This window comes from Rhincodon typus, chromosome 22 (genome assembly GCF_021869965.1).
Source record: "Rhincodon typus isolate 14 chromosome 22, sRhiTyp1.1, whole genome shotgun sequence".
NCBI lineage: Eukaryota > Metazoa > Chordata > Chondrichthyes > Orectolobiformes > Rhincodontidae > Rhincodon > Rhincodon typus.
In genome coordinates, this window is record NC_063353.1 from 31,657,375 (window position 1) to 31,682,374 (window position 25,000).

Sequence of the window (25,000 nt, forward strand, 5' to 3'; positions counted from 1 at the left end):
TTGTGGTGTTCTAATGCACTTGCAGATCACAGGTTAGAAAAGTGTTGTCAATGGAGCTGTGGCAAGTGTCTGAAGAGCATTTTGTAGATGGTACACACTATTGTCAGGGTGTGCTGTTGGTGGGGAAAGTGCCAAACAAGTAGCATGCCTTGTCCTGGAAGCTGTTGAGCTTCTAGAGTGTTGTTAAAACTGTGCTTATCCAGGCAAGTGGAGAGTATTCCATTGCACTCCTGACTTCAATCTTATCAACAGCCTTTGAGGAGTTGGGATCTGATTCAGTCACTGCAGAATTCACAGTCTCTGACATACAGCTGTTCAATAAATGCTACCTGGCTATTGCTGCTGGGGATTTGAAAAGCAAGGGTACTTGGTTGGATTATCTCTTACCGATGATAAGATGTGTACATTATAAATGTTAAGTCACAGGGTCAAAGATAAAGCAGCTGAAGATACTTGGGCCAAGGACGTTATCCTGAGGAAGTGGTGGCACTGTGACTTAATTGATTAAAGCACCTGCCTGCTAAACAGGAAATGCTGGGTTCATATGTTAGCAGTGCCTGTACCTTGTTTTAAGGGACCTCTTGTACTACAGTGGTAGTGTCCCTACCCCTGGATTGAAAGTCCTGGATTCAATTCCATTCTGCTCCAGAGGTTTGTAATAATATCTCCGAATAGATGAATATCCTGAGGAAGTCCTGCAGTAATGTTCTGGGGCTGAGATGCTTGGCCTTCACTAACCACAACCACTTCCCTTTGTGTCAGGGATGGCTTCAACCAGTGGAGAACATTTCCATTGACTTCAATGTAGCTGAGGCTACATGGTCCCATGCCTGTTAAAGTGCTGCCTTGTGGTCATGGGCAGTTACTGTCACCTCATTCCTGGAATTCAGCCCTTTTGTCCATGTTTGGAACAAAGCTGTAATGAGGCTCTGCTACTTCTGCCATCGTCAGGTAGAAGTATAATTGGTATTATCTTTTACAATTTAAAAGAATATCAGTTTGGCATCAAGCATGTGATGCACTTTGCTTATCTAATATACTAACCAGTAAGTTTTTGATTTTCAATATTCAACTTTAACGACAGGTAGAAAGTACACCATCATCTCTTCGGGTCTGGCATTAACCAGGACACTGAGCTGTGAATCAGTGGGCTTTAAGAACTCCAGAATTAAATACTCAGATCCTCAGACTTAAAATTGTCAATTTTAATGGGATTTCATGTCATTACATTAGTTCAATTTGGTAACCTTGACAAATTTAAATTAATCCCTTCAAACGACACAGTTTATATATTCCAGATTTGTCAGCAATACCGGAACGGTGAGTTAAATGAATAAAATCAGATGTTGTAAAAGTATAGTTAAATAAGGCACTCATCTAACACCGAACAACAATTTCAGTCTCAGAAGTTATAATTGTATGAAATACAGGATAGGCTTCAAACTGGATCCAGACCCTGGCTCATGGTCAGCTTCCTTCCCCAAAATGGAACATCTCTGGGCCAGAGTCAGAAATCACAAGTCCCAGCTCCGGCTTCCTGCCCTCACCCCCACACCCTGAAGCCAGCTCCTGCCCCCACACCCACACCCTATAGCCTGCCCCCTGATCCCACGCCAACACTCTGTAGCCAGCCCCTACCCCAACCCTCACACCCTGTAGCCAGCCTCCTGACCCTCGCACCCTGAAGCCAGCCCCTACCCCGACCTTCACACTCTGTAGCCAGCCCCAGCCCCCAGCCCCACACCCTGTCACCAGCCCCCTGACCCTGTTTCTCCCCTGACTACCAGTCCCTGTCCCAGCCACCAGACCCTGAGCCTTGGCTCCTGGGCTCCTTCCTTTACTCTGGCCCCTGTCCCTGACCCTGGCCATGATCCCAACACCCTGCACTGACCCTACGACTGTTTTCTGCTTCTACTCATAATTTGGACTAAATATGATTCAGTTTTAAGTAAAATGTTTCTTAGTCTGGATCGAGATTGACTGGTTCAAGATACTCCCAATAAAAATGCAGGATCCCTTACAATGTGCAGGAAGAGGCCCAGAGTTTTCCGGCTGTCAGTCCGATTCCTGAGGATCAACACAGTGTCAACACAGGCTCCACTTGTCCCGGGACACAGCAGGGCTACTGCCTTGCCCCTCATGTTGGACATGGATCCAACCATCCAGACTGTGCTAAGAATTACACCAGAAATCAATTTAAGGTTATCAGTTTGGCTCGCAGTATAATTCATTTGTATGAGCTGGAAGTGCCACATATTTACACACAGGTCCCTGTTCTGTACAGACAAAAGAAACTTGTCTTTAAATTGTATATTTTACACTGAAGAAAAGGTAATTAGAATTTCATTCCCCATGGCAACACCCTGGCTGTAGTCTGTCTGGTGTGAGTTTAATTAACCCTGGCTAAACTTGACAACAGTTGCCAAAACATTTCCATACCAACCATGACCCAACCAATCAGCATCCTGTTCTCGCATTACAGAAGATAATGTTCTCTTTCCAACATTGATTTCTTGCACATTAGTCCTGGTGAAAGCAAGGTGAAAAACATTTAATTGGTGTCTCCTTTCAGCAATGTTTAACTTATTTATAAGCAAGCACAGTGGCACAGTAGTTAGTCCACCCTCAGGCGACTGTGTGGAGTTTGCACATTCTCCCCGTGTATGCGTGGGTTTCCTCCGGGTGCTCCGATTTCCTAGGTGGCGAGGTGGATTGTCCATGCTATATTACCCGTTGTGTTCAGGGATGTGTAGATGAGGTGTGTTATAGGGGGATGGGTCTGGGTGGGATGTTCTGAGGGTTGGTGTGGACTTGTTGAGCCAAAGGGCCTGTTTCCACACTGGAGGGATTCTATGAACAATGATTTGCTATTATTTCCTTCATAATGGATCCAGCATTTCCTGATGACAGGTACCAGATTAAGTGGTCTATAATGACCTGTCTCCTGTCTCCCACATTTCCAAAGTAGTGATGTTAGATTTGGGATTTTCCAATTTATAATTGAAAAGGGGAATATTCTTTGGGGTTCCTGCTCAATTGCCCTGGTTCAGGGTGTGAACGATTACACTGATGTGGGCATTTAGTATTCCAGAGACCCAGCCAGTGGCGTACATCAACAGGAAGAGTTTCCATTCCATCAATGTCTAATGGATCTGCACCCACCGTAGATGGATCATTCAGGTGTGAATGTGGTTCCAGCAAGCAGTATTATATGCATCAGACATTCACAGCTTTTCCAGCTGTACCTTCAGGCTGGATATGAGAAGACCAGGGCTACCCACTGAGGACATGGCTGCTCACTCCTGTGACAGAAATGAACAGATGCAGAAGCGAGCTGCAAGATATACCACAGGGCATTCTGAGTGAGCATTGAGCAGGTCACTCTCTTGATAATGTGATTGAGGAGCCAAGATTGATCGGGTAATGCCCTTCACTATCCCCTTGCAAGGTGTAGCAGCCTGTGACTGCTCAGGTAAAATAAAATCATTAAAAAGAAACCAGCTACAACAACCATAATGACAGACATACAAACACAGCAACTGAAATGAGCAGGCACAGAAATTAGCCAGACAACAAGGTATGCTGGGAATACCTCAGTCCAAGACATAGAGAGACACAGAGACAATACTGCCTCGAGATAGACCCTTGTAAGATTCAAGCCCAGACAACTGAAAACCAGAGAGGTACCACAACACATTAACAAGTGTAAAAGGGCAGTTCAACATTTCCTGACAAACAGATTGCCACATGGGATACATGGGGCAGATGTGCCTCAGTAAAACAAAAGACGAGGTGCACATTTTACACCAAAACCAGACACCCAGAGCCCAAAGCAGACATATCAAAGGGTTCACTATCAGCAAGCAATTGAAAGCCATGAACAACATTTCAATGTGATAAAAAAAATTAACTCAATGACCCTGATGGGTCAATTCTTTGTAAAATTTGAGAAGGTGTAAGAAGCCGGTCATGGCAGGGCTCAGCCTGACCCCACTCTCCCCCTGACCCTGGAGGTCCCTCTGGACACAATGGAGACCACAGCAGCTTGCTGTCTGACCAGAGAGAGAACCAACCCACGAAGAGAGAAGAATGGGCCAAAGAATTCAACAAACCGGCAAAAGTTACATGTATCTGGGAAATATTAAAGTTTCTAAAGAATTGGATAGTTAGAGATAGAGTTGTTAAAACTGTAAAGCTTAGCTCTAAGCCATGTTGTCTTCAAATAAAGACATGACTGTCCCACTCACTGCTGCCTCCTGCTGCTTAGTCCTTTCATTGACACATGCAAAGGTACCTGGGTAACGTCATTTCACACCTACTGGTCAGGGGAGTCCGCAGGGTCCTAGAGACACCAGGTCCCAAATACCACAGGGTCTGCTGTATTGTGGTGATTTGATATGCTGTGCAAGTGGTACTTCAGGCTGGAGTGGCGAGGGGTTTCGTGACGATTTGAACAGCGGGGGTTACTGTGCAGCACAATGCCCTGTTCCATGATGAGGATATGGAGGGAGATGCAGATCTGATGACCCCCGAAAGATCACAGGAGAGGCTTGTGATGTACTAGTAGAGGACCGTTTGTGGTGATTCTGACTAACAGATCCATGAAACCCAATACAGTTACAACATTCTGTAACCAGTATGCTGCTTCCTTCATCACTCTCACCGTTTACCTGTACAGTCAGACATTGGACTGTGGCATTGGAAGTTCTTTGAGTTCACATTGTGTGGTCCTTCACAATGTGTTCTTTGGGGGAGCTAATGTCTGATTTAGAAAGTGGAAAGAATTCCTCATGCTTTAGAACATTCCGTATTTATTATAGAATAAAAATATCTCAAGGCAGCATCCCCCTGCACTCCATTCGTACCTCTGGAGAAAAAAGTCTGATGGTCGGTCATCATCATCATAGATCATCATAGGATCCCTACAGTGTGGAAATAGGCCCTTTGGGCCAACAAGTTCACACTGACCGTCACAGCATCCCACCCAGACCCATTCCCCCAAAACCCAACTAATCTACACATCCCTGAATACTATAGGTAATTTAGCATGGACAATCCACTCTACCCTGCACATTTTTGGACTGTGGGAGGAAACCGGAGCATCTGTGCTTCCCAGAACCGCATTCACACCTGAAGGATCCATCTATGGTGGGTACAGATCCATTAGATATTGATGGAATGGAAAGCCTTCCTGTTGATGTATGCCATTGGCTGGGTCTGTGGGAAACTAAATGCCCACATCAGTGTAATTGTTCACACCCTGAGCCAGGGCAATCAAACAGTGACCCCAAAGACTATCCCCTTTTCAATTACAGATTGGAAAATCCCAAATCTAACATCACTACTTTGGAAATGTGGGAGACAGGTCATTACAGACCATTTAATCTGGTACCTGTCATCAGGAAATGCTGGATCCATTATGAAGGAAGCAGTAGCATGTCATTTCTTGTTTTTATATAAGTTAAACATTGCTAAAGAGAGACACCAGATCAATGTTTTCCATCGTGCTTTCACCACTACTAACAAGCAAGAAATCGAAGCTAGAAAGAGAACAGGGTGATGATTGGCTGGATCATAGTTGGCATGGAGATGCAGTGAGAACTGTCATCAGTCTTAGCTGATTAAATCAGGCCGGTAGATAGTGGTCAGGGTGTTGCCATGGGGAATGCAGCAGGGACTGACATTCTAATTAACCTTTTGTTACGTGTGCAAGAAATGTTCCTTTTGTCTGCACAGAACAGGGACCTGTGTGTAAATATGTGGAGCTTCCAGCTCATGCAAATGAATTATACTGCGAGCCAAACTGATGACCTTAAATTGATTTCTGGTGTAATTCTTAGCACAGTCTGGATTGTTGGATCCATGTCCAACATGAGGGACAAGGCCGTAGCCCTGCTGTGTCCCGGGACATGTGGAGCCTGTGTCGACACTGCACCTTGCTAGTTCCCAGGAATCGGACTGACAGCCGGAAAACTCTGGGCCTTCTACTGTACACCCCACACATTATAAGGGATCCTGCGCTTTCTCTGAGCTAGATGTTCCCCGTCCGCCACGCCAGGCCACTGCTGCTCCTGGACTTGCTGTCAGCTCTGGTCCTCCTATACCATCATTCACCTTCTTAAGAAGCTGGTCCCAGTGACCAATATCCCACAAGAGGCAGGAATGCAGGAATCTGAGTAGAAAAACCTTCATTGGCATAACCAGAAGTGAAAGAGGTTCTTCAGTATGAGAAGAGTCATACCCTGCAGGTGAGGACTCAACACACTCCTCCCAAAAGCGAGACATGCTGCACGCACCCCAATAATGGGAGCCTTGTCTCCATCATACATTCAGCTTCAGCCTCAGCAACTTGGTCAATATACCACATCAGATCAGTGACCGGGATACGTTGTATCATAATGGACTGCTTGCTGCACTCTGAGCCCTTTCCCATCCCAGATTCACACCGAGCTTTCAACTTCCCACTGCATTCAATACACACTATCATCAAACCTCCATGACAGATGACATCATCCTCAGAAGTTGAACAAATAATGTTTCACCATTGGCCAGCGCTGGCCTTTTGTAACATTATTGCTATTGACTTCAACATCATTGAGATGTTCAAGTTCAATTTGCAATGACCAGTGGCATTTTGCAAGTCGGCTTTGAACAGCACCTAACCACTGAACACCTTCACTGCAGGGCAAATGGACGATAAATTATTGCAGATTAAATGTACCTGGACAAGGATGGCCCAGGAGTTGGTGGGTCTTCTCTCTCTCTCTCTCCCCCTCCTCGTGTGCTCCCCAACTCTGTTTAGCCACAACTCACTCTCCTCATCCCATCTCCGTTCCCCACTCTAATCTCCACCTCCCCAACATCTCTGTCTCCCCCACAATCATCTCCATCTCTCCCACCTTGATGCCTCCCCCAGAACTATCTCCCAGCCATTTTTGGTGATCCCTGAAACTGGCGAAATGCATAATGTGATGTGAGGTGGTGCACAGGAAGACAGTGCTGGTATTAGCAATCACTGGGTCATGGAGTTATTGAATCATAAAGCATGGAAACAGAAGCTGCGGTCCAATTTGTCCATGTCAACCAAGTTTCCCAAACTAAACTAGTCCCACTTGCCTGTATATGGCCCTTGTCCATTTAAACCTTTCCTAGTCATGTACCTGTCCAAATGTCTTTTACGAGGCAAGTGCTGTAACTAACTAGGACATAGTGCCACCAATTCCTCAGGATAATTCCCTTGGCCCAAGTATCTTCAGCCGCTCTATCTTTGACCCTGTTACTTAACAATTGTAATGCACAAATATTATTGTCAGCAAGAAATAATCCAACCAAATGCCTTTACTTTTCAAATGACCATAAACAATAGGTGACTATTATTGACCAGAATATTTACAGGACCAGCTGTATAAAATGCAGGTCAGAGGCTGTGAATTCTAGATCCATGGAGCAGCGATAGATTCTTTCAGTAACAGTCAGGACACAGCAGTTTGGTGGAGCAAGCAGAACACAATTTCGAATCGCAAAGTGCATCATTCCAATTAAATGACTTCTTTGGAGGAAAAAGAGGAAGAAGAGTTCAGTGAACCAGGAAAAAAACCCCATTGCTTTATTTAGGATATAGATTGTCACCTTAAATTTGCTGGTTCAGCCACAATGAGAAAGAAAATCACATTAAGCTTGCTGTATTGAAAGATCAATTGGTTGGATGATGTCTTCATTGTTCTTTTCGGTGTTCTCTGAAGGGATGTGTGTTGACATTAAATATTGTAAGTTTTGACACTGTATCTGGCTGAAGTTCTGATCTGAAACAAACTAGATGTGTGATGACCGTTTGTCAATAGACCACAGGGTCATGCTGTATAAATGTCATTCGGTTCATTAAACAACACAAATGCTTAAAGAAAATTGTTTCCATGAACAACCTGAACAAACCGGCCTGAGATCAAACATAAGCCTCTTTCCAGAGAAAAAAAGCACTTACCTTAATGAATGAAAGATGAATTGCTGTGTTAAATGACACAGTTGCGATGTTTGCCAATGATCAATCACTGAAAAAAAAGGATATTGTCAATGTCTGATCACACTGGCTGCTTACAAGAAAATGGTGAATAACAGAATGTGACCCAAGGTGATCGCAAGTTAGCTCAGGAATAGGAGATGTCTGGAGTAGGCTGATCACATGTTACAGTCTGATCTGGAGTGGTTTCTTCAAAAAGGAATTTGAAAGTTCACCGTGGGGATTGGAGGTTTTTTTAAAAAACAAGGCTTGCTGTAAATCACAAGGAGTGATTGGGTAAGGAGTGTTACTTTGCGGTAGACCCCCTGCTGGGGCTGTTTTTGATCAATTACTGGCTTGGGTGAATCCGTGTTTATCTGTTTCAGTTGGAGAGAAGGCTGCTTGGAACACTTACCCAGCTGATTGCTGCAATTTCTAAAGAAAACCATCATTTTGAATTCAGGGTGGAACAATCAGCCACAGGAGGAGAAGTGGGCCATTCAGCCCATCAAGGCTTCTTCATCATTCAATGAGATAATCAGCTGACTTGATAATCTACAAATTCACTTTCCTGCCCATTCCCCAGAACCCTTTTTACCCTTCCTGATTCAAAATTGGTCTTTCTCAGCCTGATACTCCATTCCCTTTAAAATAAAGGCCAGCTTTCCATTTGCCTTACGGATTACCTATTGAACTTGTATGCCAGCTTTTTGTGATTGATGTGCAAGGATTCCCAAAATCCACTGTGCTCCTGTAGTCTGCAGACTTTCCTATTTAAGTAATATTCAACTTCTGTTGTCTTCCTGCCAAATTGCATTACTCATATTATCCACATATTCTCTATCTGCCAAGTTTTTGCTGACTCATTTAAACTGACTCTATACTTCTGCAGACTCATTGTGACACTCCTTCTTACCTCGTTTTTGTGTGATCCACAAACTTGGTGACTGTAGGTTCCCTCTCATCATGTAAGTCATTAATATATTTTTAAAAGAATTGTGGACCCAGCACTAATCCCTGTGGAAACGTTTTGTTCTCTCGAAAGAGTGACTGTAGAACAGCAAGACTATATTTTTTGAACAAGTTGCATCTGCAAGACTTAATGTAGTAAGTATAACAAGGTCAGCCAGCTGGACCTCATAGAATACGAGTTCCCTGATAGGCACGGTGAATCAGATCCAATCAGGGAGCCCTGGCTGACATAAAAGGATGAATGGCAGGGATACGGAGTACCTGAACGCCTGACATGCCTGTATGAGGCAATACTATAGTTAAGGACTGTTCATGCGTAAATAAAGGGTAACTTGGTGGTGGCACCAATAGTAAAGGACAATCCTGAAGAAACTCACTGATAACAGTCATCTTTGTACTGGGGTAAGTGTTTCTTACATCATGTGCTGTTTGGGAAGCTGGATTCATTTGACCCTGCTGTCAAGAACAGGACCCAGTCTGTGGAAACTGGGCAAACAATATTGTGGCAGGTAAAAAGCAATGTGTAATTCTCCTGACAGCATGTGGAGCCACAGCTTTTTCTATTATTAGGACCGTAACTTTTCTTGAGGCACCAGATACTTATACCTTTGAAGAATTGACTGATGTAGCTAAGGAATATTACAACCACAAGCTTACTCGAATACATGATTGTTTTTACTCAGCAATTCAAGAATCAGTGGAATCTGTGTTGGGATTTTTGACTAGGTTACAACTGGCAGAATTTGATTTAACCTTTAATGAGATGCTTAGAGACTGCTTGGTACATGAGATTAATGATGTAACTATGCAAAAGTGCCTGCCAGCTAAAGCTCAGCTGGATTTCAAACAGACACTACAATTGGCATTTTCATTGGAAAATATTGCAAGTGCAGCATATGAGTTGGAGGGTTTTCTGATGGAAGTGGGCAACCCTCATCAGTCTGTCTGAGCTTACAGAACACCACATGAGTGAAGACAATTGCCTGGCCTCACTCAGGGCATATCCTGATCAGATTGACTCTAGGTCTGACCACAGCAAAACTCCAAAACAAAGCCAAACCTCGGCCAAATGGTTAAAATTTTCTTCTGGATCCTGGCCAGCAAGTCATTGTAGTTGTTGTCGGTATGTGGCCTCGAAACAGCAAAAGAGTCCTAATTGACCTAAATTAATTAATGTAACTCATAGGCTGGTATTCAGGAGAGTTCATACCTTGGAAAATCCGCCCACATCTGATTTGGAACATCCAAATCAGAACCAATCAAGGTAAATGTCTGGTTAAATGGTCATCCAGTTCAAATGGAGTTCAGTACCAGTGCAACCACATCATTGATCACAGAGCCAGCTTTTTAATGAAATTCACTCTGGACTCCAATCCTTAAATTTGTGCAAGACCTCAGCTAGGCTGAGAATCCATACCAGGGAACCTTTGCAGATTAAGGGTCCGACCTCTGTTCTGGTCCCATCTGAAAGACAGCTGGTTCAGTTACCAGCTATTGTGATAAAAGACTCGGGCCCAAGCTTAATGGGGTAAAACTGGTTGCAAGGGATTCATCTAGACTGGCTAACATTTTTCAATCAGAAAATGGCTGCTGAGTGACATCCTAATTAAATACCCAGAAGACTTCCAGGAAAGTCTAGGGACTACCTGAGGAGCCAAGGCCACCTTGCGCGTTGACCAGGAGCGATTCCATGAATCTGCAAGGCCTGCCAAGTGCCATTTGCCATACGGACAAAAGTGGAAGCAGAAATCAGAAGGCTGAAAGTGAAGGAATCATCAAAGCAGTCCAATTTGTGGAATGGACAGCACTGGTTGTACCAATTTTGAAGCCCGACAGGTCGGTTCACCTTTTAAGGGATTTTAAGCAAATGGTAATCCACTTTCCGCAGCTGGATAAATACCCAATCCCTGGGAGAGAGAATTTATACACAAAGCTGGCGGGGAAGGGGGAGAGGATGCTGTCCTTCACGAAGTTGGACATGAGCCACACTTACTTGCAATTGCATTGAGAGAGAATTCCCAGAAGTATCCTGCAATTAATACCGGTTATGGATGTGTACCAGTATACAGTACCATTTGGGGTATCATCAGCCTGTGCAATCTTTCAGCAGATGATGGAGAACATTTTGCAAGGTCCACTCTAATTTGCCATTTATCTAGAAGGCATCCTAATAGCAGGGAATACTAATGAGAAACACTTAGAGAAATTGGACATTAACAGAGGTTTTTCCCGAGATGGGCATCTGCCTTAGATGGGAAACTTGTACCTACTTGAGGTACAGAGTTGACAAGACTGGGTTACACCCACTGGAAGATAAAGTGCGGGAAATCAAAGGTACCCTTGCTCCCACATCTGTCCAGGAGCTCAGGTCATTTCTTGGCCTGGTAAATTATTATGGAATGTTCATACATAACTTGGCATCCATCCTGGCACCTTTGCATCAAATCCTAACAAAGGGTCAGCCTTGAAAATTGTCTCATAGACAACTTCTAGCTTTCAATGCAATAAAGAAACAGCTGGCATCCTCTGAGGTGTTGGCACACTATGATCCCAAGAAAGATCTTGTATTGGTATGTGATGTCTCCCTGTATGGCATTTGAGTGGCATTAGCTCATAGGTCACTCAGTGAACAGGAATACCCAATAGCCTTTGCATCCAGGACTTTGACTCATTCAGAGGTTCAATATGCCCAGATAGAAAAGAAGCAGGTTTGGAGTCAAAAAGTTCCACTTATACTATTATGGGTGAAAATCCATGATAATCACAGATCACAAACCCCCTACTTGGCCTGCTTAAAGAGGATAAGGCAGTACAGCCCATGGCTTTGGGCCACATCCAGCGATGGGCTCTAAACTAAGTACTTATAATTGAAGAAGGGTCTGGACCCGAAACGTCAGCTTTCCTGCTCCTCTGATGCTGCTTGGCCTGCTGTGTTCATCCAGCTCTACACCTTGTTATATACTTACAATTGAAGTAGCCACTTTGATGTCTTTGCCACACAAAGAAGGGAGTGAAATTCTACCAAGGCACTCCTGGTGCAAAAGGAAAGCTCCTGCAAGTTACACATTTCCCCATGTTGATGCTGAGTCAGAGCAACCTGACCTGGTGCTGGAACACCCCAGGAGGATTTCCAAGAAAAAGGATCAGCCTATGTCCTCGGACTCAGAGGGGAAGGGATGTAGTGATTATAATGAAGTCAGCCGGGTGGATCTCACAGAAAATCTGGTCTGATTAGGGAGCCCTGGCTGACACATATGAAGGGGAGTGTCAGAGATACTGTCATTTTGGTACCTCTCTTTTTATGAAGCAGTACTATAGTTAAGGATTGTGTGTAAATAAAGGGTGACTTGGTGATGGAATACTGGCCTCTCTAAAATTATTTCACTTCAGAGACAACTTTGAGTGACTAGTAACTTGACAGGTGCCAGAACACCAGAGCAACAGACATCAAGAAAAAGGAACATTTTCTGAAAACCAACTATTACAGAGAAAATTGGCCTTTCTTTCTTTTTTCCTGAACTGTGTGTTTGTTTATGTTTTGGGGATATTTCAAGGCATAATAAGGTTTTGTACTTCTACATCACTGACTATGTTAAATTGATTAGTCCTTCATTCAATAAGTTCTGTTGATAATAAATCAATAAACTGTGTTTATTAAGAAATCTGATTGATAGATCTTGGTGTTTAAAACCTGATGTAGATAAGCCTTTCAATTGATCATCTTGGTAAAATCAATATAATCTTTCCGGTTGTGTTGTGACCCGTGGAGTAGTGAGTGTGGAATGACAGTAGCCTGGGTCATAAGAAATCCAACTAAATGGAGTCCGGTTAGAATCTCACCCATTGATCTATTTCCCTTTCCCCTAGACATTCGGTAGCATAGACTTACCAACGAAATGCACACAGTCTTCTACACCACGAGAGTTATCAGGTTGGCTCATGGCCCAGTTCACAAAATCTGACGAAGATCCACCTGTCCAGAGGTAAGTTCCCTCCTGTGGAGATATCAACTCATACCATTTAAAAATATATAATTTATTTCTCTGAAATAATGTAAAACAACAAATCAAGTAATAATACCTTGCAGATAAGATTTAAGCCAATCCAAAAAGCTTCAGTTGGAGATGAATTCTCTCGAATAATTTGATTCTGCTCCTCCCAGTGAATGGAAGCAAGATGGCCATTAGGAGCCAGTGTTCGGCAATGCAACTTGAAATGATTTAAACAAGACAATTTATTGCTGGTTACATTTTCACATTGAACATATTCAATTGTGTTGCTCCAACATGTTTAATGTTCAAAATTTGCTGCATTGCAGAAGATGAACAAAAAAACTAAATCCTCTTGTTGCATGTTTGCAAGGAGCTGCTAAGGGCTGACTCCAAACTTCAGTGAACAGTGCCACATTGAGGCTGATTATTCGGGACAAATCTCATTGTGGCTTCAATCCATCGGATTGAAATGTCAGCAGCTTCTGTGCAACAGCTGATATTGGGCTGGGTTTGTGGTCGAACACTCTGTGGGTTATATTTTGGTTCCTGTTCTCCCCAAGTTTATCTATACACAGCTGTCAATACAGATGTGGATAGTCACTACAGTCCATGTCACTGTGCAGTGACCACATCGACAGCAACAAATTTCTCATAATGACAGACCACAGCACATAGATGCTTGTCGACTTTAAATCACATTCTCAGGAGATCATGTGACTCAACAACAGGTTCTCAGGAATTTAATAGGTTGTTGCCATAGAGATTCAAAAGTTACACAATGAGTGGTTCCGGTTCAAGCTCGAATGTACAGACTATGTGTGATGGAGATGGGCAGAACCTTGTCAGGGTCTGAACAACATGGGATATGGTGAGAGATGTGGCAGAATGATGTGAGAGGTCCAGCAAGGCCTATCTCAACATCAGGATCAAATCTCTGCAACTTTGAACAACTTTCTCAGCAATGAGGTGAGATTCTTACGAGCTTCTGGTAAGTTGCCTATTAAGGAGGAATAATCTTTGTTAACTGCACATCTTGCCTCATTAATATGCAGCTTTCCTCCTACTACCTGCCAGAAGCAAACGAGATGCAGAAAACTTAAAGAATGGAAAGCGAGTACCAGACAACTTCAACTCACTGCTTGCTCCATTAGGACCTTCACGATGGACACCAGGCTCAAATATCTCCTGGCACACTCCATGGACACCAGGCCACATGCTTCCCATGTCCACAGATACTGGCATCTGACATGTGACAGCCTCTAGAATCCTTCATGGTACATTTCCAATCCACTTGCATTGTGTTTCTGCCTTTCAACACTGCACCTTGGCAGCACACTGGTAAATATCACTTCAATGCTGCGGCAAAGACATTGTGTGCTCAGGGACACACACCAGCTGCTCGACTGCACCAGGCTGCATCTTCAGCCTGTTGGCTCTTAGTCTGAGTGCTCACCCACTCAGCCTAACCAGATGGAAGCATTGAAACATAGACAAGAGGCAGGAATAGGCCATTCAGCCCTTTGAATATACTCTACAATTCAATTAAATCATGGATGATCGTCCAACTCAATACCTGTTCCTACTTTCTCCCTTTGATCCGTTAAGCCTTAAGAACAATTCTAACAGATATTCACAGCATTCCTGCCTTGTCCCACAGCCAGAGATCCCAGGCTCACAGTAACGCAGTATTGCCATGCTGTTTCATACAGACGCACAGCTGGGAAGTTTTGTCATGGTGTGAACAGTTCTCAGTCAGGTCCAAGGAGGCAGCCTTCACCCAGGGGGTCCCAGCACAGTAAGGTAAGGGCAGCCTCCAGTACCAGGCCAGGGGCTTGGACATGGCCAATTAGCTGCTTGGGGCAGTCAGAGTCAGGAAGCTGAGAACCGGGATTTTGGGTATCCCATCACCCGTCCTGACTCTCTCTGCCCTAGTGTGAGCTGTTGTGGTCTGTAATGAGAGAGCATCAGGAATTAAGGGAGATGGAAGTGAGTGGCACAGCTGCTACTTTTGGTGCAGGTACGAAGGGTTCCCTGAGCGAGTGAGTTGGTAGCACCTGAGGGTTTGCAGGGCCAATGGTGTCAAGGGATGGGGTAGGTGACAGCGATTGAGGGAAGATGTTACGTGACTGAGAGTGAGAGTATGAGCCTCGGTGGGACCTGGGTACGGGGTGGAGAATGAGTGTGAGGCATTGGAGAGAAGATGGTGGCACTTACCCTGGCAGGGTGGAGAAGACCATTGTCCTCTCTCCAACATTGCTGGGCATTCCTGCAGATGGCAGGGAGTCCCTGACCTTATTGGAATCATTGGAGCAGGCTGGGACAATGTGGTTTCATAGTTTCCACTGCCAGTGCTGGGGGTAGTTGACATCTCAACACTGCACCATTCCACCACCAGGATCTCCAGGTCCCTGTCTGCAAAGGGGTGGTGCCAAATTTCCCTTTTCTGCTGTGCCCCAGGGCAACAGATCTCATTCAGCTTCAATGAGAGAAACCCTCTGTGAGACTCAATGGAACTGACTCTTAGCCAACAAACATAAGGTTGAGCCTGAGAGGGGAGATTGCAGATTGAAAGCAAATGTGGAAATTAGAAGGAAATTTATTCCCTGGAATGAGGACTCTGTGCTGGAGTACATTACTAATTATTGCATTTAATTTGTACCAATGCCAAGAATTCTGGAGAATGTCACCTTCAGGATATACACAGTTTTAAGGATGCTGCTGTTGACAGTATCAAAAGCAAATCAAAATCCTGTCCAATAATAGTGGAAGGGCACGTTGCTAGATTTTCAATCAGTCACTCAGAATAACGTGATGGTCACTGAAGGATTTTGAAGGTGAGTTAGAAAAGATGGGGAACATGGGAGACAGACAGTAATAGAAGCCAACTCTACTTTAGCAGTGCTGCAACCATGTGCAGTGCAGGAAGGCAGCTCAACTACACAGGATCTGTGCTGGGGTCTCCAGAAGAGATGGATCACTCTGTGCTATTGGGCCAAACTGACGGAAAAGTTCAGGAACTAGCAGGCAACCAAGAGTCTGATTCAGGGGAAATCTCGGGAATGAGGAAGTTGCTGACTCTGTGTTGGGGCCCAGGAGCAGCCCATGAGCATGAATACTTTAATTCAGCTGAGAGCATTGGGATTGAAAAGCTCACAAGCGGTGTTTGCTGGATAAAATTGAGCAAAATTGGTTCTTGGGGTGGGGTGTGGTCAATCCCAAAGTAAGACGAGCTTGGTGATCTTAGGTATCGCTGAGAGCTGGGGTTATGATGAAACTGAGTACTGGAGTGCAGGTTTGGAGTCTCAGGGGGCTTACACCACAGAAAGGAGGGGGATATCGACCAGAATGGGTGCATTTGATGACTGAGACGAAGGAGGAAAATAAGGTCACACCCCCTCCCCATCAATGCAACGCAAAATGATTTGTGAAAGTTTAAAACTGAGTCCTAAGGTATCCTATACCATTGCTATGGATTGATATACTGGAATTGTTAAATATTCTGTGAAACTTAATTACAACCATTAATTTTTCCTTTAGCTACACTTCAGTGTTTTCACATTATATAATTTGACAACGTGTGGACAGGAAATTCAATGCCTGTACAGCGATGTACCATTTCAGATGATGTTCATATACAACATATTTACAACATTTCCAGAAGCAATGCTATAAGTAAAATATCATGGAAATTCTGACCGGTAAAAGCTCTAAATAAATCATCCCACCCCATTTACCCGCTGAAGCTCCAAGTGGAAGATGCAACATTTGAATGCAAATCCAAACATAGAACAGAACAGAACAGGCCCTTCAGCCCCATTTGTGCTGACCATGATGCCATTTCAAACTAATCCCCTCTGCATGCATGTGGCCATTCTTCCCTCTATTCCCTGCCTGTTCATGTTACTGTCTAACTACATCGTTAAACATATCTGCATCTACCACTTTTCCCAACAGTGTCTTCCAGACGCCTACTGACCTCTGTATTCAAAATCTTGCCTCGCACATATCCTTTATAATTTTCCCCATCACCTTAAACCTGTGCCACTGAATGTTTGACATTTTCACCCTGAGAAAAAGATTCCCACTATCCATCCTATCCATGCCTCTCTTGCATCCTTCTGAGGTCACCTCTCAGCCTCCAATGTTCCAGTGAAAACAATCCAAGTTTTTCTTATCTCTCCTTATAGCTAATACACTTCAATGCAGCAACATCCTGGTAAACGTCTTTTGCACACTTTCCAGAGCCTCCCCAACCTTCCTATGGTGTGGCAACCAGAATTGAACACAATACGTCAAATGTGGCCAAACTAATGTTTTGTTCAGCTACACCATGACTTGCCTTCTTTCTTATACAGCTATAACATGACGTCCCAACTCCTGTACTCAGTGGTCTGACCGATAAAGGCAAGCGTACCCAATGCTACCTTCATTATCATGTCTAACCCTGGCGTCACTTTCAAGGAACTATGTAACTGTACCCCTTGGTATTTTTGTTCGACAACAGTCCCCAGGGCCCTACCATTAACTGTGTAATTCCTGCCCTGGTTTGTCTTACCAAAGTGTAACACCTTGCATTTATCTAAATTAAACTCCATCTGGCACTCCTCGGCCCTCTGGGCTAGCTGATCAAGATTACATCATTGCAGGTATGTGCAATAAATGTAAATTCACACCTTATCTTGAAAAAATGTCGAGATGACTTGATTGGGGAGGAGGTTTTGAGGTTACTGTGTTGTTAATGCAGGGGCTGAGGGTCATCATCATCATCACCTTCAGGTGCAGTTGTGGTTGCAGGGTCAGGTCGACAAATAGTTAATCCAGAAGTGGATGGCTGTGGTTCATTTGTCTTCTGACTGTTTCTTGGAGGTTGTCTTGCAAAAAATAATCCAGCTTTTGCTGCTTTGCCCTTTTTCTTCTTTTATGAAGAAGTTGTTTATAGGGTGCCAAATAAGATCTTATTCCACGAACAGCTACCCTGCTACATTCTGCATTGTAATCATTGTCCTCTAAGAGCTGCAACTGTTTCTCAATTTCCCTCAGGATAGAAGACAAAACAGAAGTGGAAAGCTCTTGTGGTGCTGCATCCTGAACTTCATCTTCTTCATCTCCAGTTTCCACTTTCCTCTCAGCGATAAGTTGTTGTAGGTTGCCTGTAGAGAGGACTTCACAATGGGACTCAAGCAGTTCTTCAACATCCTCACTGTCCACTTCTTCAAATCCAACTTGCTTTGCAAGATCAACACAATGTTCTTTGATTTTGGGATCTCCTTCGAGGGATCAAGGTTTTAAAATCTTGAAAGACATCTGGGAGAAGCTTCCGCCAAACTGCATGCAAGCAGTCCTTACTGACATTACCTCAGGCCTCCACCATAATGTCAATTGTGTCCTTGATGTTAAAGCTCTTCCAAAATTGAAGAACACTGTCCTTATCCCCCTCAGTGGCTGCAACCCGCCTGTTAAATGTGCACCTTATATAATAAGCTTTAAAAACTGCTATTGCACCCTGGTCCATGAGTGAAGGAGAGAGGTTGTGTTTGGGGGTAGAAATAGCATTTTGACATTTTCAGAAAAATCACCAATGGTGGGAGGATGGTTTTACGCATTAATCCAAGATGAGGTGAATCTTGAAATATGAAGTTTTTTTTCCTGCAATACTTTCTAAAAACATCTTCCAAAACATCAACAATAAGGTCACTGACAGAATTGCGTTATAGCCAACACAAGTTCAGGTTTTAGAAATAGCGTTCCCCTATTCATCGTTCGCACTATTGCCAATTCACATTGCCGGAACACACGTTATAGCAGAACCCCCTGTATCCCAGAACGTTGTGGGAAGTAAGGAAGGAAATTGCACGACTCCTTGCAAAAATATTTGTGTCATCAATAACTACAGGTGAGGTGCCTGATTGACTGGGGAGTGGCTGATGTTGTACCTTTGTCTAAGAAAGGGTTGTAAGGAGAAACCAGGGAACTGTAGAACTGTGAATCTGATACGGTTGTTTGTTTGATCGCCAAGCCAGTTCTGTGGTGTGCAGATGTTTCGTTACCATTCTAGGCAACATCATCAGTGTGACCTCTAAGTGAAGCGTTGGTGCTCTGCTCTGTTCTGAACTTATATGATTCTCTGGTGTGGTGGGTCTTGTCACTTCCGGTTCTGTTTTTCATCAGTGGTCTGTAAACGGGGTCTATTTCTATGTGTTTGTTAATGGAGTCCGTGTTGAGAATGGGGAGGAAACTGATGACCAGGATGCGCAAACACCAGCTGGCAGTAAAAAGACACAAACAATATTCACTTGTCTCGATACACACAGACAATAAAGGCCATCAGTTCGACTGGGACAAAGTGACCATACTGGGACAAGCAAACAACAGACATGCGAGGGAATTTCTGGAGGCCTGGTTCTCAACATGGGACTCCATTAACAAACACATAGAAATAGCCCCAATATACAGATCGCTGCTGAAAAACGGAACCGGAAATGACAAGACCCACCACACCAGAGAATCATATAAGTTCGGAATGGAGGAGAATACCAGCACTTCGATTAGAGGTTGCACTGATGATGGTGCCTAGAATGGTAACGAAACGTCTGCACACCACAGAACAACCGGCTCAGCGATCTACCAAACAACTACATCCACAATCCAAGCTACAAATGTTTGCTAAGACCTGTGAGCCTGACTTCGGTTGTAGGTAACTTGTTGGAAGGGATTATAAAAGATAGGATTTATGGACATTTAGAGAGGCAAAAATTTATTAAGGATAGTCAGCATGGTTTTGTGTGAGTAAAATCATGTCCCACAAACTTGATTGAGAGCTTTGAGGAAAGTACCAGAAAGATTAATGATGGCAGAGCAGTAAACATTGTTTAGTTGGATTTCAGTAAAACCTTTGACAAGGTTCCACATGGTAGACTAATCAGTAAAGTTAGATCACATGGGATTCAGGGTGAGCTTGCTGATTGAAAACCTAATTGGCTTAATGGCAGGAGACAGAGAGTGGTGGAGGAGGGTTGCTTTTCAGACTGGAAGCCTGTCACCAGCGATATTCCACAGGGATTGGTTCTGGGTCCTATTTTGGTTGTCATTTATATAAATGATTTGGATGAGAATATAGAGGGCATGGTTAGGAAGTGTGCGGACAACACCAAAATAGGTGGCATAGTAGACAGTGAAGAAGATTTTCTAAGATTGCAAAGAGGTCTTGATCAAATGGGTCAATGGGCTGAAAAATGGTAGACGGAGTTCAATCTGGATAAATGCAAGGTATTGCATTGTGGTACAACAAACAGGGGTAGGGCTTATACAATTATTGGTAGGGCCTTGGGTAGTGTCGTAGAACAGAGGGACCTAAGTGTGCAGGATCATAATTCTTTGAAGTTTGTGTCATATTTAGACAGGATGGTTAAAAAGGCATTTGACACACTTGCCTTCATTGCTCAGTCCTTTGAGTATAGGAGTTGGGAAGTCATGTTGAGGTTGTACAGGACATTGGTGAGGCCTCTTCTGGAATATAGTGTCCAGTTCTGGTCGCCCAGTTATGGGAAGGGTATTATCAAGCTGGAGAGGGTTCAGAAGAGATTGACCAGGATGTTGCTGAGTATGGAAGGTTTGAGTTATAAAGAAAGGCTGGATAGGCTGGGACTTTTGTCACTGGAGTGTAGGAGGTTACGAGGCGACCTGATAGAATTTTATAAAATAATGATTGGTATAGATGGAATTAATGGTAGTCATCTTTTCCCTAGGATGGGATTTCAAGACTAGGGGACACATTTTTAAGGTGAGAGGAGAGAAATTTGAAAAGGACATGAGAGGCAAATTTTTTATACAGAGGGTGGTTCACATGTGGAATGAACATCCTGAGGAAGTGGTGGATGTGAGTACAATTACAATGTTTAAAAGGCATCTGGATGGATATATGAATGTGAAATGTTTGGAGGGATATGGGCCAGGAGAAGGCAGGCGGGACTAGTTTAGTTTCGGATTATGTTCGGCATGGACTGGTTGGACCGAAGAATCAGTTTCCATGCTGTCTGACTCTATGACTCTATGACTCATTAAGTGCTTCCAAACCTCTCTCCTGAACAGTCTGGTCCTAATTTTTAGACTATGCCACCAATCCCATGAGTGAATAAATAAATTCTCATTGTTATCTATCAATCAGTCGAGTCAGAGTTACACAGACCCTTTGGTCCAACTCATCCATTGCGACCAGATATTCTAAACTGATCTAGTCCCATGTTACAGCATTTGGCCCATTTCTCTCTAAACCCTTCCTACTCATGCACCCATCCAGATGCCTTTTAAATGTTGTAATTGTACCCGCCTCCCCCACTTCCTCTGGTAGCTCGTTCTTTACATGCAGTACCCTCTGAGTGGAAAAGTTGCCCTTAGGTCCCTTTTAAATCTTTCCCCTTTCACTTCCAACCTTTTCTGTCTAGTTTTGGACTCACTTACCCTGGGAAGATGACCTTGACTATTCACCGTATCCATGCCCCTCATCAGTTGATAAACCTCAATAAGGCCACCCATCAGCCTCCGACACTCCAGAGTATTGAGGAAATGCTGTCAAGCAGGTTTATTACTCATCAACAATATCTATTCCTCTCATCATTTTAATAGGAAAAGAACTTCATTTCTGAGAGTTAACTTCATGCCTGAAAGAGCTTTGGTTCCTTTAATCATGTTTATGTCTCTGCAATGCAATGATCTTTAAAGTCAGGGATCTATTTAGAACTTGAGCATAATAATCACAAACATTCTGAACGATGAACTTTAGTGAACATCATTACAACAATGCATGTGTATGGTCAAAATATGTTCTATTGGAATACAGTAAATCATTGTGCTATTAAGTATCCAAAAGAGAAAATACTTCAAAATTAAAAATCTTACAGGATAATTTTAAAACTAAGCATTTTTCATTCTTGGCAAAATTATTTTGTTAAGGGATCCTATATGTCTGGCAGATTCAATGTCACAACTCATTTCCCCCACTATTCAATTTAGAATATTGTGGCGTTCACGTTACCCCAGGTGATGTAACTCATAGCTTCAGAAATGTCCAGAAATGTACAAGAAGCTTCTTTCATTCTGCGTTCAGTCATTTTAGAAACACTGAGCAACAAACCCCAATAACTTACAATGGAGATTCCAAGCACTTACTTCAGCCTCGATCCAAGTCTTTTCAACAGGAACAAACTTGTAGCAATAACCAAAATAAACGAGGCCACCAGGATAATCCGCTTTGTCCAGGCTACTTTGTGTCTCAAGGTCCTGATCCGTCCCTGTTGAATTCTCCACACTCAGATGATCAGCTGCAGATTAAAACAAGCTGCAATAATCACATCATTCACAGTTTATTTCCATTCCAGGAGACTAGAAACTGATGAACAGGTCGATGGGGCCTGTCTCAGTGTGTGACTTTGCACCTGACTGCAATAACCATCTTCGCACACTCTTTGTTTATTTACGTGGAAATATAGAAAATATACAGCACAGAGACATGCTGTTTAGCCCAAGTAGTCAGAGATAGTGTATATTTCCCACAGAAGTCCCCTCCTATTTTGGTCAGTTCCTCGAACACTACCATCAAATTAATAATAACATAAGAACTAGGCGCAGGAGTAGGCCATCCGGCCCCTCGAGCCTGCCCCGCCATTCAATAAGATCATGGCTGATCTTTTTGAGACTCAGCTCCACTTACCCACCCACTCACCATAACCCTTAATTTCTTTACTGTTCAAAAATTTATCTAGCCTTGCCTTAAAAACATTCCACAAGGTAGCTTCAACTGCTTCACTGGGTAGGGAATTCCACAGATTCACAACCCTTTGGGTGAAAAAGTTCCTCCTGACCTCAGTCCTACACCTGCTTCCCTTTATTTTGAGGCAATGCCCTCTAGTCCTAGTTTCACCTGCTAGCGGGAACAACCTCCCTGCTTCCACCTTATCTATTCCCTTCATAATCTTATATGTTTCTATAAGATCTCCCCTCATTCTTCTGAATTCCAATGAGTATAATCCCAGCCTATTCAGTCTCTCCTCATAATCCAACCCTCTCAACTCTGGAATCAACTGAGTGAATCTCCTCTGCACCCCCTCCAGTGCTAGTATATCCCTTCTCAAGTAAGGAGGCCAAAACTGCACATAGTACTCCAGGTGTGGCCTCACCAGGACCCTATACAGCTGCAGCAAAGCCTCCCTGTTTTTAAACTCCATCCCGCTTGCATTGACAGACAAAATTCCATTTGCCTTTTTAATTACCTGCTGCACCTGCAATCCTACTTTTAGTGATTCATGCACAAGGACACCAAGTCCCTCTGCACAGCAGCATGCTACAATTTTTTACCATTTAAAACATAGTCCATTTTGCTGTTATTCCTTCCAAAATGGATGACCTCACACTTACCAACATTGTACTCCATCTGCCAGACCTTTGCCCACTCACTTAGAATATCTATATCCCTCTGTAGACTTTCAGTGTCTTCTGCACACTTAGCTCCACCACTCATCTTAGTGTTATCTAGAAATTTTGACACACCACACTTAGACCCCAACTCCAAATCATCTATGTAAATTGTAAACAATTGCGGTCCCAACACTGATCCCTGAAACACACCACTAGCCACTGACCGCCAGCCAGAAAAACACCCATTTACCCCTACTCTTTGTTTTCTACTAGTCAACCAATCCTCTATCCATGCCAATACATTACCTGTAATACCGTGCAACTTTATCTTATGTAGCAGCCTTTGATGTGGCACCTTGTCAAATGCCTTCTGGAAATCCAGATACACCACATCCACAGGTTCTCCATTGTCCACCATGCAAGTAATGTCCTCAAAGAATTCCACCAAATTAGTTAAACATGACCTACCCTTCATGAACCCATGCTGGGTGTTCCCAATTGGACAATTTATATCCAGATGTCTTGCTATTTCTTCCTTAATGATAGATTCAAGCATTTTCCCCTCTACCGAAGTTAAGCTAACTGGCCTATAGTTGTATCAGAGATAGTAGGAACTGCAGATGCTGGAGAATCTGAGATAACAAGGTGTAGAGCTGGATGAACACAGCAGGCCAAGCAGCATCATAGGAGCAGGAAGGCTGACGTTTTGGGCCTAGACCCTTCATCAGAAATGGGGAGGGGAAGGGGGTTCTGAAATAAATAGGGAGAGAGGGGGAGGCGGATAGAAGATGGATAGAGGAGAAGATAGGTGGAGAGGAAACAGACAGGTCAAAGAGGCGGGGATGCTTTTTGTCTACTTCCTTTTTTAAACAGTGGCATCACAATTGGCTGTTTTCCAATCTGCGGGAACCACCCCAGAGTCCAGTGAATTTTGATAAATAATTACTAGTGCATTTGCTATTTCCCCCATCACCTCTTTTAGTACCCTGGGATGCATTTCATCAGGGCCAGGAGACTTGTCTACCTTTAGCCCCATTAGCTTGCCCAGCACTGCTTCCTTAGTGATAATGATAGTTTCTAGGGCCTCACCTGCTATAACCTTCTTGCCATCAGTTTTCAGCATGTTATTTGTGTCTTCCACTGTGAAGACCGACACAAAATAACTGTTTAATACCTTGTCTATTTCCTCATTCCCAGTTATTAAATTGGCCTTCTCATCCTCTAAAGGACCAACGTTTACCTTTGCCACTCTTTTATGATTTACATATTTATAGAAACTTTCACTGCCTGTTTTTATGTTCTGAGCTAGTTTACTCTCATAATCTATCTTACTTTTCTTTATAACTTTTTTTGTGGCTTTCTGTTGGCCTTTAAAGATTTCCCAGTCTACTAGTTTCCCACTACTCTTTGCTTTATTGTATGTGTTTTTTTTTCAATCTGATACTTTCCTTTATTTCCGTAGACATCCATGGCTGACTATCTCTTTTCCTACAGCTCTTCCTTATCAATGGAATATACTTCTGCTGAGCACTGTGAAAAATTGTTTTGAAAGTTCTCCACTGTTCCTCAATTGACCCACCATAAAGTTTTTGCTCCCGTTCTACCTTAGCTAACTCCTCCCTCATCCTAT

At 43.4% G+C, this 25,000-nt stretch overlaps 1 protein-coding gene across 1 annotated transcript in view; it reads right to left on the reverse strand.

The window, feature by feature from the left end:
- Nucleotides 1-5,931: 5,931 nt before the first annotated feature.
- The window catches only part of LOC125485736 (lectin-like), a 40,953-nt gene continuing 21,884 nt past the window's right edge, over nt 5,932-25,000 (reverse strand). Inside the window, exons 3-7 of the mRNA XM_048609977.1 lie at nt 22,126-22,277; nt 13,049-13,177; nt 12,858-12,963; nt 7,982-8,048; nt 5,932-7,549 (exon numbers count right to left, since the gene is read on the reverse strand). Coding sequence (XP_048465934.1) covers nt 7,390-7,549; nt 7,982-8,048; nt 12,858-12,963; nt 13,049-13,177; nt 22,126-22,277 — 614 coding nt within the window. The 3' untranslated portion in view covers nt 5,932-7,389. The remainder of the gene's footprint in view (nt 7,550-7,981; nt 8,049-12,857; nt 12,964-13,048; nt 13,178-22,125; nt 22,278-25,000) is intronic.